General features: G+C 44.0%; 1 protein-coding gene across 1 annotated transcript in view; it reads left to right on the forward strand.

Moving 5' to 3' along the window:
* Nucleotides 1-7394: 7394 nt before the first annotated feature.
* The window catches only part of LOC138648004 (regulator of G-protein signaling 5-like), a 62177-nt gene continuing 53038 nt past the window's right edge, over nt 7395-16533 (forward strand). The window contains exon 1 of the mRNA XM_069737450.1: nt 7395-7556. Within this exon, the coding sequence (XP_069593551.1) occupies nt 7422-7556 (135 nt within the window). The 5' untranslated portion in view covers nt 7395-7421. The remainder of the gene's footprint in view (nt 7557-16533) is intronic.

Raw genomic sequence — 16533 nt, forward strand, 5'->3', positions numbered from 1 at the left:
ATGGGCAGCGCTAACAGGGCATTGCCAAGGGATAACACAAGAGCGCAGACTCCTGTACAGCAAATAACAACGCTCAGGAAGCTGCTCCAAGCACCAAGGCGTTATTTTGGACACCTGTGCTGCGTCTCATCAAAAAACCAAGTCACGCATCCACTACAGTTTGACTGTAGAATGGGGTAAATTGTGTATGTCTTTCATTCAGCGTGTGCAAGTAGACAAATTAATAGAGCAACCTTTCACTTGTGCAGCATTAATACTGCACAAGGTGTGTCTCTTGTACTTTGTAACACCTGAGGGGGGGGTTAAAGGTTTCCTTTGAAATTGGTTCAACTAAGCTTCGGCCTACACTCTGCTCCTCTCCTCCTCCTCCTGCTTCAACACGGGCTCTAACATCGCTAGTTTTTGCCCGCAAGTGCTAGCTGCACAGAGAAAAACACACGCCATTGTGTTAGTGGGGTTCAGCAACGCCAGCTGTTCCCCCAGTGTGTAGCCGGCAAAGTGTCCTGCAAACGCAACGCAGACACAAAGCTGCCTCCAGTGCAGGCTTCGGCCTACACTCATCTCCCCCTGCTTACCCTTTGCTCCAACACCGCTAGTTGGGGCTCTAGGAAGACAATCTTTAATAGGCAAGGCAACGCATCCGGGTTCCAGCACCGCCAGCTGGTTCTCGGCAGTGTTTTTGTCACAGGTACTCCCTCGTGCCAAGCCTGGTTTCAGCACCGTCAGCTGTTTCCGGGTTGTGTCAAGCTCACTGAGACACCTATGCTTGCCTCGTCGTGGTGCGGTCGGGTTAGCCAACTCCAGGGTGCCTCCAGTTTAGGAGCTTCCTATGTGGGCTGCGTGAACTGGTAGTCAAGGCTGGTTCTGTAGTGCCAGTAGGCCCAGCTCCCCCTGTAGGACTGTTGGGGTTCGGTAACTGCGGCTGCCTCGCGGCCTAGCTGTTCTCTCCTCTCCTGTGGACCTTCGGGTCCACCACCTGGTTCCAGCACCGTCAGCTGGTTCCGGGCCGAGCCTTTGGCTTAGGTGCCTCCTCCTGGGTATCCGAGTTCCGCCAACGCCAGGCGGTCCTTGGTAGTGCTTTTAAGCGCGGGCACCTACAGCTTAGTAACCGGGTTCCAGCACCGTCAGCTGGTCCTCGGTCGTGCCATTGGCTCTTGCACACTGGGGCAACGCATCCGGGTTCCAGCACCGCCAGCTGGTTCTCGGCAGTGTTCTTGTCACAGGTACTCCCTCGTGCCAAGCCTGGTTTCAGCACCGTCAGCTGTTTCCGGGTTGTGTCAACTTCACTGAGACACCTATGCTTGCCTCGTCGTGGTGCGGTCGGGTTAGCCAACTCCAGGGTGCCTCCAGTTTAGGAGCTTCCTATGTGGGCTGCGTGAACTGGTAGTCAAGGCTGGTTCTGTAGTGCCAGTAGGCCCAGCTCCCCCTGTAGGACTGTTGGGGTTCGGTAACTGCGGCTGCCTCGCGGCCTAGCTGTTCTCTCCTCTCCTGTGGACCTTCGGGTCCACCACCTGGTTCCAGCACCGTCAGCTGGTTCCGGGCCGAGCCTTTGGCTTAGGTGCCTCCTCCTGGGTATCCGAGTTCCGCCAACGCCAGGCGGTCCTTGGTAGTGCTTTTAAGCGCGGGCACCTACAGCTTAGTAACCGGGTTCCAGCACCGTCAGCTGGTCCTCGGTCGTGCCATTGGCTCTTGCACACTGGGGCAACGCATCCGGGTTCCAGCACCGCCAGCTGGTTCTCGGCAGTGTTCTTGTCACAGGTACTCCCTCGTGCCAAGCCTGGTTTCAGCACCGTCAGCTGTTTCCGGGTTGTGTCAACTTCACTGAGACACCTATGCTTGCCTCGTCGTGGTGCGGTCGGGTTAGCCAACTCCAGGGTGCCTCCAGTTTAGGAGCTTCCTATGTGGGCTGCGTGAACTGGTAGTCAAGGCTGGTTCTGTAGTGCCAGTAGGCCCAGCTCCCCCTGTAGGACTGTTGGGGTTCGGTAACTGCGGCTGCCTCGCGGCCTAGCTGTTCTCTCCTCTCCTGTGGACCTTCGGGTCCACCACCTGGTTCCAGCACCGTCAGCTGGTTCCGGGCCGAGCCTTTGGCTTAGGTGCCTCCTCCTGGGTATCCGAGTTCCGCCAACGCCAGGCGGTCCTTGGTAGTGCTTTTAAGCGCGGGCACCTACAGCTTAGTAACCGGGTTCCAGCACCGTCAGCTGGTCCTCGGTCGTGCCATTGGCTCTTGCACACTGGGGCAACGCATCCGGGTTCCAGCACCGCCAGCTGGTTCTCGGCAGTGTTTTTGTCACAGGTACTCCCTCGTGCCAAGCCTGGTTTCAGCACCGTCAGCTGTTTCCGGGTTGTGTCAAGCTCACTGAGACACCTATGCTTGCCTCGTCGTGGTGCGGTCGGGTTAGCCAACTCCAGGGTGCCTCCAGTTTAGGAGCTTCCTATGTGGGCTGCGTGAACTGGTAGTCAAGGCTGGTTCTGTAGTGCCAGTAGGCCCAGCTCCCCCTGTAGGACTGTTGGGGTTCGGTAACTGCGGCTGCCTCGCGGCCTAGCTGTTCTCTCCTCTCCTGTGGGCCTTCGGGTCCACCACCTGGTTCCAGCACCGTCAGCTGGTTCTCGGCAGTGTCTTTTGCTCTTGTACCTTCTGCTCCCCATCCTGGTTCCAGTACCGTCAGCTGGTTCCGGGCAGAGCCTTTGGCTTAGGTGCCTCCTTCTGGGTATCCAAGTTCCACCAACGTCAGGTGGTCCTTGGTAGTGCTTTCAGGCACGGGTACCTCCTGCTTAGTAACCGGGTTCCAGTAACGTCAGCTGGTCCTCGGTAGTTCCATTGGCTCTTGGACCTTCGGCTACCCATCCGGGTTCCAGTACCGTCAGCTGGTTCTCGGCAGTGTCTTTTGCTCTTGTACCTTCTGCTCCCCATCCTGGTTCCAGTAACGTCAGCTGGTTCCGGGCAGAGCCTTTGGCTTAGGTGCCTCCTTCTGGGTATCCGAGTTCCGTCAACGTCAGGCGGTCCTTGGTAGTGCTTTTTAGCACGGGTACCTCCTGCTTAGTAACCGGGTTCCAGTAACGTCAGCTGGTCCTCGGTAGTTCCATAGGCTCTTGAACCTTCGGGTAGCCATCCGAGTTCCAGTTCCATCAGCTGGTTCTTGGCATTTTCTCAGCCTTCTTGTACCTTCTGCTACATTTCCAAGTTGAAGACCCTAACGTCGACGACCCGGAAGACCACCACGATGACGACGACACGGAAGACCACCCCGATGACGACGACGACGACGGCGGAGATGACGACACTGGAGACGACGACCCTGGAGACGACAACATGGAAGACCGAGAAGCAGAAGAACAAGAGGCTGCAGAACAAAGAGCAGAAGAACATTAAGCATAAGACTTAATATCAGAGCAAAAGATATTATCTAAATTATATGCAGAAGAAGACTAAGCAGTGTATGGGGGTGAGTCCGTTCCTCCTCGTGGTGCCCCTGGATAAAGCCTGATGCTGCAGGCCAAACTGAACGCGGACAAATGTAACTTTTGTGACTGGCAGAACGGAAGGTGTAATCTTCAAACTTTTATAGATAACAACTACGGGAATGCCTGTCACAAATGAGAATATGATGAAGAAGTAGAATAGGAAGAATAATAACAGTGGAATAAAAAGAATATGTAGAATAAGAAGAATAATAATAGTTGAATAAAATGAATATGAAGAATGTAATAAAAAAAAAAAAATAGGTAGAAGATGAAGAAGAAGATGAATAAGGTGAAGAAGTTGATGTCAAAGATGCTGATGATGATGAAGATGAAAGTGTGGGAAAAGAAAAAAAAAAAGAAAAAAAAGAAGGGGAAGGGCGTGGAATAGTGAAACATCAATATCTGACAAAATAAAAAAAAAATTTACATAGTCAATATCTTTGTCACTCCGAACGTCTTAAAAAAAAACAAAAAACATGCTATTCTATTTGATTGGGATAAACCTCTATGACTTTAATGTCTCCGCCACCTCCCCAAATACATCCGGCATTATTCTTAGTTGTTTTCCTTCATGTAGAATGAACCTACAAGGAAAGAAAGGGTTTATTTTAATTCCGATATTTTGGTCCCATTGACTTGCATTGGGATCGGGTATCGGTATCGGCGATATCCGATATTTTTTGAATATCGGCCGATCCAAACCGATACCGATACTTTCCGATATCGGAAGGTATCGCTCAACACTACTGCTGAACAATGTGATTAGGATATTACTATTATTACTAAAAACATCAACCGGACTTATGTGTCACAATGATAGAGTTAACCTTCAAAGTAAGAAATGGCGCTAACAATTGACATATCATTCATCAGATCTATCATAGATGTTACATACCGTAGTTGTATTGTTTTTATTATTTCTACCACTTGTTTCTCACCATATACAGTAGGTAAGTATATAGTTTATGTTCTTCTTTGTTTATGTGTTGGAAACACTATTATGACATTCATGGTCTTTGGGACCTACAAGATGATCATCTCTGTTAAAGTAAACCTGAGAGCTGATATGATACATGCTGTCTGAGCCCCGGGTAGCATGTATCGGGCACTGGCTGTATAATTTCAGATAAATATGTTTGACTCTGAAACGCTGCGACATTTCATGGAAAAATATAAGTCGCCTGGAACCGAGTCACTCAAGAGACTAATCTCACAGATGGATCTCTATCGGCTTCTTGCCGCCAACTATCCTGGAGTGACAGGTCTCTCCCTGCATACATGTATAGGGATGACACCTTCACTCCAGGGAAGCTGGCAAGTGGAAGCCACCAAGGACCCACCTGTTCCACTAGTCTCCCGTGCAGCTTGGCTCCCGGCAGATTTTAACCCCTTTACGACCTTGCAGTTTTCCATTTTTTTTAATTTCTGTTTCTTCCTCCTTTTCTTCCAAGAGCCAAAACTATTTTATCTTTCCATCCACATAGCCATATGAGGGCTTGTTTTTTATGGGACAGGTTGTATTTTTTAATGCCATCATTCATTTTATCATGTGACGTGATGCACTGGAAAGCTGGAAAAAAATTCTGAGTCCTTTGAAATTTAAAAATGAGCGCAATTCCCCTCTTTTTTTTAATTTACCATGTTCACTATATGGTAAGACTGACCAGGCAATATGATTCCCCCCAGGTCAGTACAAGTACACAGGTACATGTATAGGTACTTTTTTTTATTTAAGTACTGAATTTTTTTTTTTAGACATTTGTAACTAAAATAAATTTTTGTTTGTGTCGCCATTTTCTGAAACCTGTAACATTTTCATTTTTTATTTTGCGAGGGCTTACTTTATGTGCCCTGATCAGATTTTTTTACTGAAATCATTTTGGAATAGATACAATGTTTTGATGGCCTCTTATTGCATTAAATTGCAATAATGAGGCAGCCAAGAAAAACATAATTCTGGCATTTTGATTTTTTTTCTCATTACACTGTTTACCGATTGGATTAATTTATTTTATATTTTGATAGATCAGACTTTTATGAACGCAGCGAAGCCAAATATGTGTATATAAAGTTTTTGTAATTGTTTTATTTTTCATGGGGCAAAATGGTAGTGATTTGAACTTTTGTGTTTTTTTTTATTTTTGTCATATTTTTAAACTTTGATCTTCACTTTCTTCTTTATTTGTTAGTCCCCTTAGGAGACTTGAAGCTTCGATCATCTGATCACTTGTACTATGCATAGCAATGCATCAGCAGCGCTATGTGTAGAGAAAATCATGGTTTCCTATCCACGCAAACTACAGGCTCAGCTTCACAGGAGGGTCATAATGACAGGCAAAGTGGTCTTTAACTGATGCCTGGCTGTCATGGCAACCCATCGGTGTCCCGCAGACACATCATGGGTGCGCCGGTGCGAGCGTGGAATGACGTTCTTCATGCCAGCATGTGTAAAATGCCTGTGTCAGAGATTGACAGTGGGATATAACAAGGTTAAGAGTCGCGGGTGGAGCGGTTCCACCTGTGGCTGTGAAAGGCACATGAAGGCTAACTAAATTAGCCATCATGTGCAGAAAAAGATGTAGGTTCAGTGTGTGAGCCTGCATCAAGGATAGGGACACGACTTTTGACGTGAAGCAGTTAAAGGATGTTTCTCTCTAAATAGCCATAGCGTTTCAGGATCAAACATACCTGGCTGAGATCACACAGCCAGTGCCCAATACACGGTGCAATCAAGTGCCATAGATTATTCACATGAAACCTGCAGCCAATCAATTGCTTTAGTGATGATGATGGCATGTGACTGCTAAAATCAGTGATTGCCTGCAGTGGGCATATAATTGCTACAAGAGGAAATCAAACATTGGCCAGAAGCAGACTTCTGATAGGAATATCACGGATTTATTGCCAATATCAAAAACCGTAGATTACCCCCTTCCTGATTTCCCACTCTTTTGCATGTTTGTCACACTTAAATGTTTCAGATCACCAAACAAATGAAATATTAGACAAAAATAACACAAGTAATAACAAAATGCTGTATTTAAATGAAGGTCTTCATTATTAAGGGAAAAAGAAATCCAAACCTACAGGGTCCTGTGTAAAAAAGTGATTTCTCCCCTTGCCCCCTTAAAACATAAATTAACTGTGGTTTATCACATCTTTGGGAAGCTGACTATCAGGAAGTGGTATGCTTTTACACATAAAATTAACGGCCTCCTCTTTCAGGGGTATACAGTGTCCTTTGTCGGTTTACACTGACCCTGATCATACTAGGTTAGGACCCCTAACAAAACTACAGCCCTCAGGCCCACACAATGCCCATCGGTCCATGGGCAGAGTCCAATTTCTTCAACCTGCTTGGGACATCACTTTCGTCCATACCCCTCACCCCAAACATTCGTCCTTGTGGAAAAAACACAGTCTATCAAGTCCTGACCATCAAGTCCTGTTGTGAGCAACAGTCCTTCATTTGCACACGTGGCATTTTCACAGTCTTTTGGGGCAAAGTTCATGGAAAACATGAAAAAAAGACTCTTCTGGAAGGAAAGTGTACAAAGTCCATGAGGCAAGGTGCACAGTCCTTAGAGGTCCTCACACGAACGAAGAACGGTTCCTTTCTTTTACATGCAACAATCACAACTGAGGTTGTTCAATGTTTTGTTATTAATGTATCAATATTTGGTGTTAATTTGTTATTAATGTATCAATATCAATGTAATTGTTATTACAATGTTATAAATCGTGTACTTGTGCCATAAGTGCATCATCTACAAATCAGAGCCTATCAATATAGAAGTGTACCCAATCGGAATCATCACTTCGAGGTCAACATAGCATGCACATGAATTGTCTATGATGTCATTTCAGTACTAATAAATTGTTTTTCAGTTTTTAGCTTTAATCCTTTTTTTTTTCTTCACTGTCCAGATGGACTTTCTGCCTTCCAGAACTTCCTGAAGATGGAATTCAGCGAGGAGAACATTGAGTTCTGGATGGCTTGTGAGGATTACAAAAAGATCAAGACCCCAACCAAGCAGGCAGGAAAGGCGAAGAAAATCTATGAAGAATTCATCCAAGCGGATGCTCCAAGAGAGGTAAATACATGAGATGGGAGTGACAAAGGGTGTATGCAGGTTCTGCACGTATCTTTATATATTACAGTCATAGATTGCTGCAAACTTCTTTTATGACTTATATGTTATGTTCAGAATGTATCAAGACGGTGCTAATACAGCATCTTGTCCCTGGACTGAGTCTCATGTTTCTTACATCAAGGTAACTTAAGGCTGAATTTTGGCGGAAGGCAAATGTACAGGACTCAGGCTATATAGGAGCCATGACTGGCATCAGTATCAGATGGAGGGGCAAGGGCCCACCAGTAACACTGACTCTGGGAGCCCACTATTCAGCTACAAGCAAATATCACATTATCTTCTTTCCCAAGGTTACCTCTGCTCCTATCTATATATATATATAATTGCCTAAGGGTTTTTCCGTCTGTCTGTCTTTCTGTCTGTCTGTCTGTCTTTCTGTCTGTCTGTCCTGGAAATCCCGCCTCTCTGATTGGTCGAGGCCGCCAGGCACAGCGACGGGCACAGCGACGATGATGTCATAAAGGACGCAGAAATCCCACGTTTCTGATTCAGCGACGGGCACAGTATCGACGTAGATGTCATAATGGTTGCCATAGCGACGATGATGTCATAAAGGTTGCCTCGACCAATCAGCGACGGGCACAGTCTGCCACGAATTCTGGAATCATCATTGTCGATATACTACGGGGACATGCATATTCTAGAATACCCGATGTGTTAGAATCGGGCCAACATCTAGTATAATAATAATCTAGGTAGTTTGTTAAATGATCAACGAGATTCAGCTTTTGTCTCCACATAATGAGTCAACTGTATTAAGCCTACCACTGCTCATGTTGGGGCATAAGTGGCTTATTCCTGCACAAGGGCCCCCGGGGGATTCACCTCTTCCCCGTGGGCCACTCCAAGCCTTACAGATTTGTTAATTAATTGGCCGGGATTGGAATTACCTTAAGGTACCGTCACATTTAGCGACACTGCAGCGATCTAGACAACGATGCCGATCGCTGCAGCGTCGCTGTGTGGTCGCTGGAGAGCTGTCACACAGACAGCTCTCCAGCGACCAACGATGCCGGTCCCCGGGTAACCAGGGTAAACATCGGGTTACTAAGCACAGGGCTGCGCTTAGTAACCCAATGTTTACCCTGGTTACCAGTGCTAATGTAAAAAAAAAAAAACACTACATACTTACATTCCGGTGTCTGTCGCGTCCCCCGGCGTTCTGCTTCCCTGCACTGGTTACCAGTGAAGGCATCGCTGAATCGGCGTCACACACGCCAATTCAGCGATGTCAGCGGGTGATCCAACGACGAAATAAAGTTCTGGCCTTTCTGCTCCGACCAACGATGTCACAGCAGGATCCAGATCGCTGCTGCGTGTCAAACACAACGATATCGCTATCCAGGATGCTGAAACGTTACGGATCGCTAGCGATATCGTTGTTAAGTTGGTCAGTGTGAAGGTACCTTTAGATCTTGCTCTCTTTGAAGCTGGAGCAGAGTTGTCTAGTACATATGTCTCCAACTGCTGATGCCATGGACTCTGTTCCCGAGGTTGATATTTCCAATCATCATGCATATATTTTAGCTTTCGTGAAGCTTTAACTGACAGAGCTATATACATATGGTGGAAGCTGGAAGCTATTAATGGCACCAATCTGGATTATATATAATCTATTAATTAAAGGGGTTGCCTGATACAAAAAGGTTTTTTTCATCACGGTTGTCTTTAAAATAATAAACCAATTGTGCCCTATTTATCTACCTGCAGCCCCATGTATCCAGAGCAGGTCAGCTCTGGAAGTAATGCCTGCTCTGTTTGGCAGCCACTGAAGCTTGTGATTGGCTGCAGCAGTCTTCTTGTCATCTGAATGCTGCAGCCAATCACAGGCTTCAATGATCCTGGAACTACCAAACAGAGCAGGCATTGCTTCCGGAGCCGACCTGCAATGAATATACAGGGCTGCATGCAGATGACTATGACTCCATTTTTTTATTTCTAAAGCATCCATAGCTAAAAAAAAATATGTCAGACAAACCTTTAATTTTTTTCTGGTGGGCAGTGGAAAAAAAAAGAATTAATTCTAAAAAAAAAAAATATTATTATTATTTTGACTATATGGTAATGGTATTAATGATGTAACTGTAATCTATGTGTTGACACAAACGCAGGATGTCCCCATTGAATTAAACCTTGTATTTTTTTTCAACATTTTTGCCCAGTCGGGCAGATATCCGAATATATATATATACAACTGGTGCTCTGGGTTACTATTGGCTGTGCCGGATATCAGTGTTCATTTCTTTCCAAGTTCTCTATTTACTTTGTGTAACCAGATATTATTTGTCTTGGACTTTTATTTGGAAGAGCAATATCCCCACAGATAGGTAATTGCTTAAGAATCGTTTGGTTGGAAAATCCCAGCTAAATACATGCATTTATTTTTTAGCAATACCACCTAAATTCAGAATGACTTAGGGTACCGTCACACTATACGATTTACCTACGATCACGACCAGCGATATGACCTGGCCGTGATCGTAGGTAAATCGTAGTGTGGTCGCTGGGGAGCTGTCACACAGACACTCTCCAGCGACCAACGATGCCGAGGTCCCCGGGTAACCAGGGTAAACATCGGGTTACTAAGCGCAGGACCGCGCTTAGTAACCCGATGTTTACCCTGGTTACCAGCGTAAAAAAAAACAAACAGCACATACGTACATTCCGGTGTCCGTCAGGTCCCTAGCCGTCTGGTTCCCGCACTCACTGACTGCTGGCCGTAAAGTGAAAGTGAAAGCACAGCGGTGACGTCACTGCTGTGCTCTGCTTTCACTTTACGGCCGGCAGTCACTGAGTGCGGGAACCAGACGGCTAGGGACCTGACGGACACCGGAATGTAAGTATGTGCTGTTTGTTTTTTTTTAGTTTTACGCTTGTAACCAGGGTAAACATCGGGTTACTAAGCGCGGCCCTGCGCTTAGTAACCCGATGTTTACCCTGGTTACAAGCGAACGCATCGCTAGATCGCATCGCTAGATCGGTGTCACACACACCGATCTAGCGATGACAGCGGGAGATCCAGCGACAAAAGAAAGTTCTAAACGATCTGCTACGACGTACGATTCTCAGCAGGATCCCTGATCGCTGCTGCGTGTCAGACACAGCGATATCGTAACGATATCGCTGGAACGTTACGAATCGTACCGTCGTAGCGATCGAAATGGCATTGTGTGACGGTACCCTAAAAGGGGTTGTTCGGTCACAATATATTTACAGGATAGGTCGTCATATCAGATTGGTGGGATGGCAATTAGCCACAGCGTCCACCAGATGCAAAAACTTTAAACAGATCTGCAAGGTGCATCTCCATTCAATGTGTATTGGGTCCTGCAGAACAGCTTCATTATAAAGGATTGGAGATGTTCTGCAGTACCCGGCAGCAGCTGCTACACATTGGAGCTGTGCTTTACAGCTCTATTCAACATGTTTATATCTGGTGGCTGATCGGTGGGGTTGTCGGGTGTTTGACCCCCACCAATCTGACATTGACCTACCCAGTAGATAAGTCATTAATATGTTATGATCGTACAACACCATTCATCTTAAATGTAGGCAACTAAAGGAAGGAAATTCGAGTTGACACAGCTTGGGCAGATTTAGAAAACGGTCTAAAAGATAAACTGTCCAAAGCAACCAATAATAATAAGTAATAATAAGTAATAATAATAATAATAATAATAATAATAATAAGTAAAAAACAACCCCTATTTATAACATTTTAACAGTAAGCAATAGCAGGAATGATCATATTTAAATTATTCTTTTTTATTTTATAGTTCTAAAAATGTTAAACTTGATTGTTTTTTTTTTTGTTTTATTTTAAATCAAACTAGGGAACTTGAACATCTGATAGTTTCGTCACCTTTATAATGCACTGCAATACACGTCAGGTGTAATCTCTTAGTCACATCAGATGTCCCACATTTAGCATTTAGGATTACTAAGATGTTAGACCTGGTACCATTGTTAGATCCCTGAATGCCTTGATATGCCAAGTGACACAAGGCATCTAGTACTCTACTGATAATCTCCTGCTGATAAAACACTGATTTTATTGAAACAACAAAGTACAGCCCAGTACCTAGATCTCCCAAGTCTCTTGATTTGTGTATAGGAAGTCATCTGTCAATCAACTGAGCCTGGCAAGGAGAACTTGGCAGAGAGTCAAGTTTCCTGCTTCTTGCCATGGCATTTTAGAGTAAGGGCTCTTTTAGGCCTCCGCAATAGTGATAGGCGATCATGCTGGGAGAACGACTTATCCGAGCATGCTCGGGTGTTATCTGAGTATCTTCGGCATGCTCATATATTATGTTTGCGCTCTCATGGCGGCATGGTTTGCGGTTGTTAGACAGCCTGAACACATGTGGGAATTGTCCCACAAAGAGCCGCAAATCATGCAGCCACGGGGACGCGAACATAATATGCGAGCGCTCCCAAGATACTCGGATAAAAACCCGAGCATGCTCGGATAAGACGTTATCTGAGCACGTTCTCCCATCACTAATCCCCAATCCTTGTTCCATGTTTGGATCGCAAGGCACGGACTGGTCTAGTGTTCCCCCAACCCAAGCATGATGGCTTCATATTTTTCTATGATGCTGTCACGCTCGGATCAGGAGATGTGCGGTTAATCCATGCATTGTGAACCAATGATCACAGACATCCGGAAGAGCCCTAAAGCATTGATGACTGCAGCTTCACAGCCTGTCCCTCATCCAAGCTGTCCAGCCTGTAGACAGCGTGAATCACCCATCACGTCCCCTTTAAAGTATGGATGTAAATTTGATTTCCTAAAGAAAATCCATCAGTGTTATAAGAAAACAGCATTAACCACTAAACATCTATAATTTCCAAGCATAAAGGATTGCAACCAGCTGCAATGGATGCAGGAAACATGAACTACAGGGGCATGTAAAAGTTTGGCCACCCCTGGTCAAAATTGCTGTTATTATGAACAGTTAAAGATTAAAAGATCTCTAAAAGGCCTAAAGCTAAAGATGACACATTTTAGACAAAAAAATATATACCGTATGTATGTTTTCATGTTTTACATTTTAAAAATTACAAAAAGGAAAATGGGCTGATGCAAAAGTTCCCTTTAAACACACACATGCATGAAAAATAATTTGGATTACTGCCGTTTAAATACTGAAAAGTACCGTTTTAATCATCCAGATTCTCAACTTTTTTCCCGCTTGCTATCATTTAGCAGTAACTTTCATTCGCGCTATTAGATTTCACACATTCTTCTTCTGAACATTACTCTTACCTTTCAAGCATCACCACGATTTGCCATCATCAGTGAGTACAGAAATATTGCTTTTACAACAATACATCTTTCAGTCTTCAAGGACTCTGGGGGCATAGGAGACACATTTACGCAAGTCATATCCCCTGATTAAAGATTTGCTTTTACATGTGAGGTAAGAGAGGGCGTCCTACATGGAGACAGGATGAGGATTTGTGCCGGTAGTCTGCATTTGCTGTCAGACAGCAGAACAAATGACCAAAGCACAAAGTGTTCACGAAATACGGTAGATGGAAATAAAAATGTTCAATCTTTTTGTGGGAAAGAATTTTAAAGTGAATGAAGTAATATCCTGCCGGTTACTGAACGACAAATTATTTGTGATACAACCCATTACCAGAACACACTTTAGAACATCTTTATTTTCTAATTAAAGAATATTTGTAGATAGTATTATGTTATAGAAGAGGAATAATGTGCAAATATTTAGTGATGTTAATAAGAGGTAGAGGGTTTGTAAAGCGCAGTTGTCTAAAAAATAGATTATGGCTCTCCATCAGCCTTCAGAAATAAATTGGACTCTGTTTCCATTTCACAATATGGTTTGTTGCTGCTTAGATCCTCAACACTAGGAAGATGGGGAGGATATATTTAGTGTAAGTGGTAATGTCAGCATCTCTTTTCTTGTACCCTTTCTCCACTTTAACCAACTTAAAGGGAATCTGTCAGTTGGATAAACCCTCCTAAGCCGTCTATATGGGCATGTAGGTCATAGAAAGCTGAATAAAATGATACCTTGATATCTATGATCTGATGCTTTGTTCCTGAGAAATCCATATTTTCCTTAATATGTAAATGAGCTGTTAAGATCTATGGGCCGGACATAAATCTCCCTGAGAATCAGCCTCTAGTCTAGAGATTACTTTAAAGTGATTTTTTCAGCTCAGGAGTGGCACTTTAAATGTAAGTGTCCTGCCTCCTGTCATCTACTCACCCTCCGGCGTCTTCACCGTTTTTCATCAACGCTCTCGTCACGCTGTGCCATTTTGTGACTGCAGTTTCTGACTGGCCGGAAGTCAGGAGCATGTTTCATTAAACACTAGTTTCTGCAGAAATGAGGTAACAGAATACTAAATGTCTGATTTTTATACATCATGGTCAGAAGAATAGAGGAACAAGGCGAAGAGGAAGACCAGCATCTCGATGGCTTAATGCTATCAAAATAACGACGGAGAAGACCCTTGTGGACCTGTCTAGGCTTGCACAAGATCGATCTTCCTACAGAGCGTTTACCCATTAAGTCACCATTGTTTAAAATCGAGCCAAAGGCTGTTATAAAGAAATATATTTATCCCTTGGAAGGCTATTTGATTTGTGCATTAGATTTCTCTTAATGTCATGTCTGATCGAAAGATAAAAGGACCTCTGGCAAAGTCAAGAATCCATCAAAAAAAGTTACTTTGTAATGAGATCAGCCCAAAAGTGGGCACTCAGTACAAAATGTCTAGATGAGTTAAAGTATTGTGGCCTCCTCTATTTATATGTCTTGAGGTAAGTAAAATTAAATTTGAAAATACGGTATGTACTTTTTTTCCAGTAAAGAAAAAAATTGAACTGCTTGTACAACTCTCTCGATTCCCTTGTATAAGGGTCTCTAATTGCTGATTTCCTATCAAAACCTTTTCTTGCAAATGCACATGTAGAAACGGTTCAGATCTTAGTTACATGTCAAAAGTTGGCTCCATGTACAGTACATCAGTAATGAGATGAACAAGTGAGAGATTTCTAAAGTTTAAGGCCTACTAGAGTGTCAGCAAACAGGTGCTACCATCTGCTGGTCAAATGTTGCAGAACAAGAGAAGGAAGCAACAACTGCATCAGCAGGAACTATTGAATGATGTACATGGTTCCTGAAGACAAGAAATTGGAGGAGATACCAGGTCAGGTTGACAGCTGTGGTGCAGTGATTAATAATGGTCCCGGAGGTGGGAGTGCCTGTGAACTGTGGTAGGATGGACATGCATGCAGTGCAGCGGAGTTCGTTTAAAGCCGCCATTATAAGTAACCAGTTCCGAGTGAGGAATTGAGTAAGCAGAACCAAGTAACCAAGAACCGAATAACTTGATCCGAGTGAGGAACTGAGTGCCCAGAACTAAATAAAGGACCTAGCAAAAAAATGAGCAACCAGACACAAGTGAGGAATCAAGTTTCCAGAACTGAGTAACCAGATGCAGATCCACGTGACTAGAACCGAAGACAAGAGACCAGAGCCGGGAGACTTGAGTTGAGTAAGCAATGCCGGGGCAGGGAGATGACTAGACAGAAGATGGACGTTCATGTGAGCTGTTACTTCCAGTGTAGACGTACAGTACAAAGGTGACTAGGGCCGTGCTATAGTGGACTTTGGTGATCAGAGCAACAGTTGTGTGCATAGTGACTGGTTGATAATGGACTTGAGGCCTAATGGTGTAGTATTGTAGACTACCGTTAGGGCCTGTGGGACGGTTCATATTGCCTAAGAGAGAAAGTGACAATGGTGACAGGCCCAATAGTACTGTGACACCTTTCTGGTCAAGTTATTAGGTCTAAGACACCCCTGACGATACTGGTTATTCACTTGTAACAACAGAATAATATAGCCGAATTGGTGTATTCTCATTGTATAATAATTTACTGTATTTATATTGTTTGTTTTACCCTTTGATATTGTTCTGAAAGCACAACATATATCCGTTTTAATCAAATAAGCATTTGTTAAATTACTACTGAGTCCTCATTATCTTCCCTGTTGCATCCACATACTTGAAGACAGAAAATAGCACAGTGAGGTCAAAAATACTCTGTTGTAAAAAAAATCACAGCAATAAGCAAGTGCTAGTCAAAAAGATGGAAAAAACAGGGTATTTAATTGATACATTTTTTTGCAAAAAAATGTATACTAAGCTGCTCCACCAATCGTCAAGGTATACCCATATAGAGCAGTCCTACCTAATGTATATAATCCCTATCTGATGTATTTAAAAACCTGATCATCGGTATAGTACCTGTATAAGCAGGGTTTAGAGAGGGAATTTTCATGTGGACATGCTGGATGGAACAGCTTTGATGCAAATGACCCATAAGGAGTGGTGGACTCCCTAGTCTTGTAGAAACAAGAAAACAATTACAGAACCAGAAACACATGGGCTACTTGCACAATGAACAAGTCTGTAGGAACCTGTTCACACACCACCAAGAAACTTGAAGACACAAAAGACTAGCACTTGCTTATTACTGTGATTTTTTTAAAAAACAGAGTATTTTTGACCTCACTGTGCTCTTTTGCGTCTTCAAGTTTCTTGGTGGTGTGTGAACAGGTTCCTACAGACTTGTTCATTGTGCAAGTAGCCCATGTGTTTCTGCATCCACATACTTGTTTATACATCAACCATAAGACATTTATCATAATAGGTAAGCAGACTTGTTTTTGGCTTTCTGCTGCTCTATCGCATGCAGATATATCAATTTACAGCCAAACAAAGCCTGCCAAATAGCTGCGATAACTCCTTTCAAGTCAGAGCAAATCACACCAGCCAAAAATATTAAAACCAGAACAAATAAGGCCACAAGCGTCGATACCTTCATTGTTTCTTGACAAGCCGTTAATTTGGAGTAAAGTTTTATAAACAA

Source organism: Ranitomeya imitator, chromosome 8, assembly GCF_032444005.1.
Source record: "Ranitomeya imitator isolate aRanImi1 chromosome 8, aRanImi1.pri, whole genome shotgun sequence".
NCBI lineage: Eukaryota > Metazoa > Chordata > Amphibia > Anura > Dendrobatidae > Ranitomeya > Ranitomeya imitator.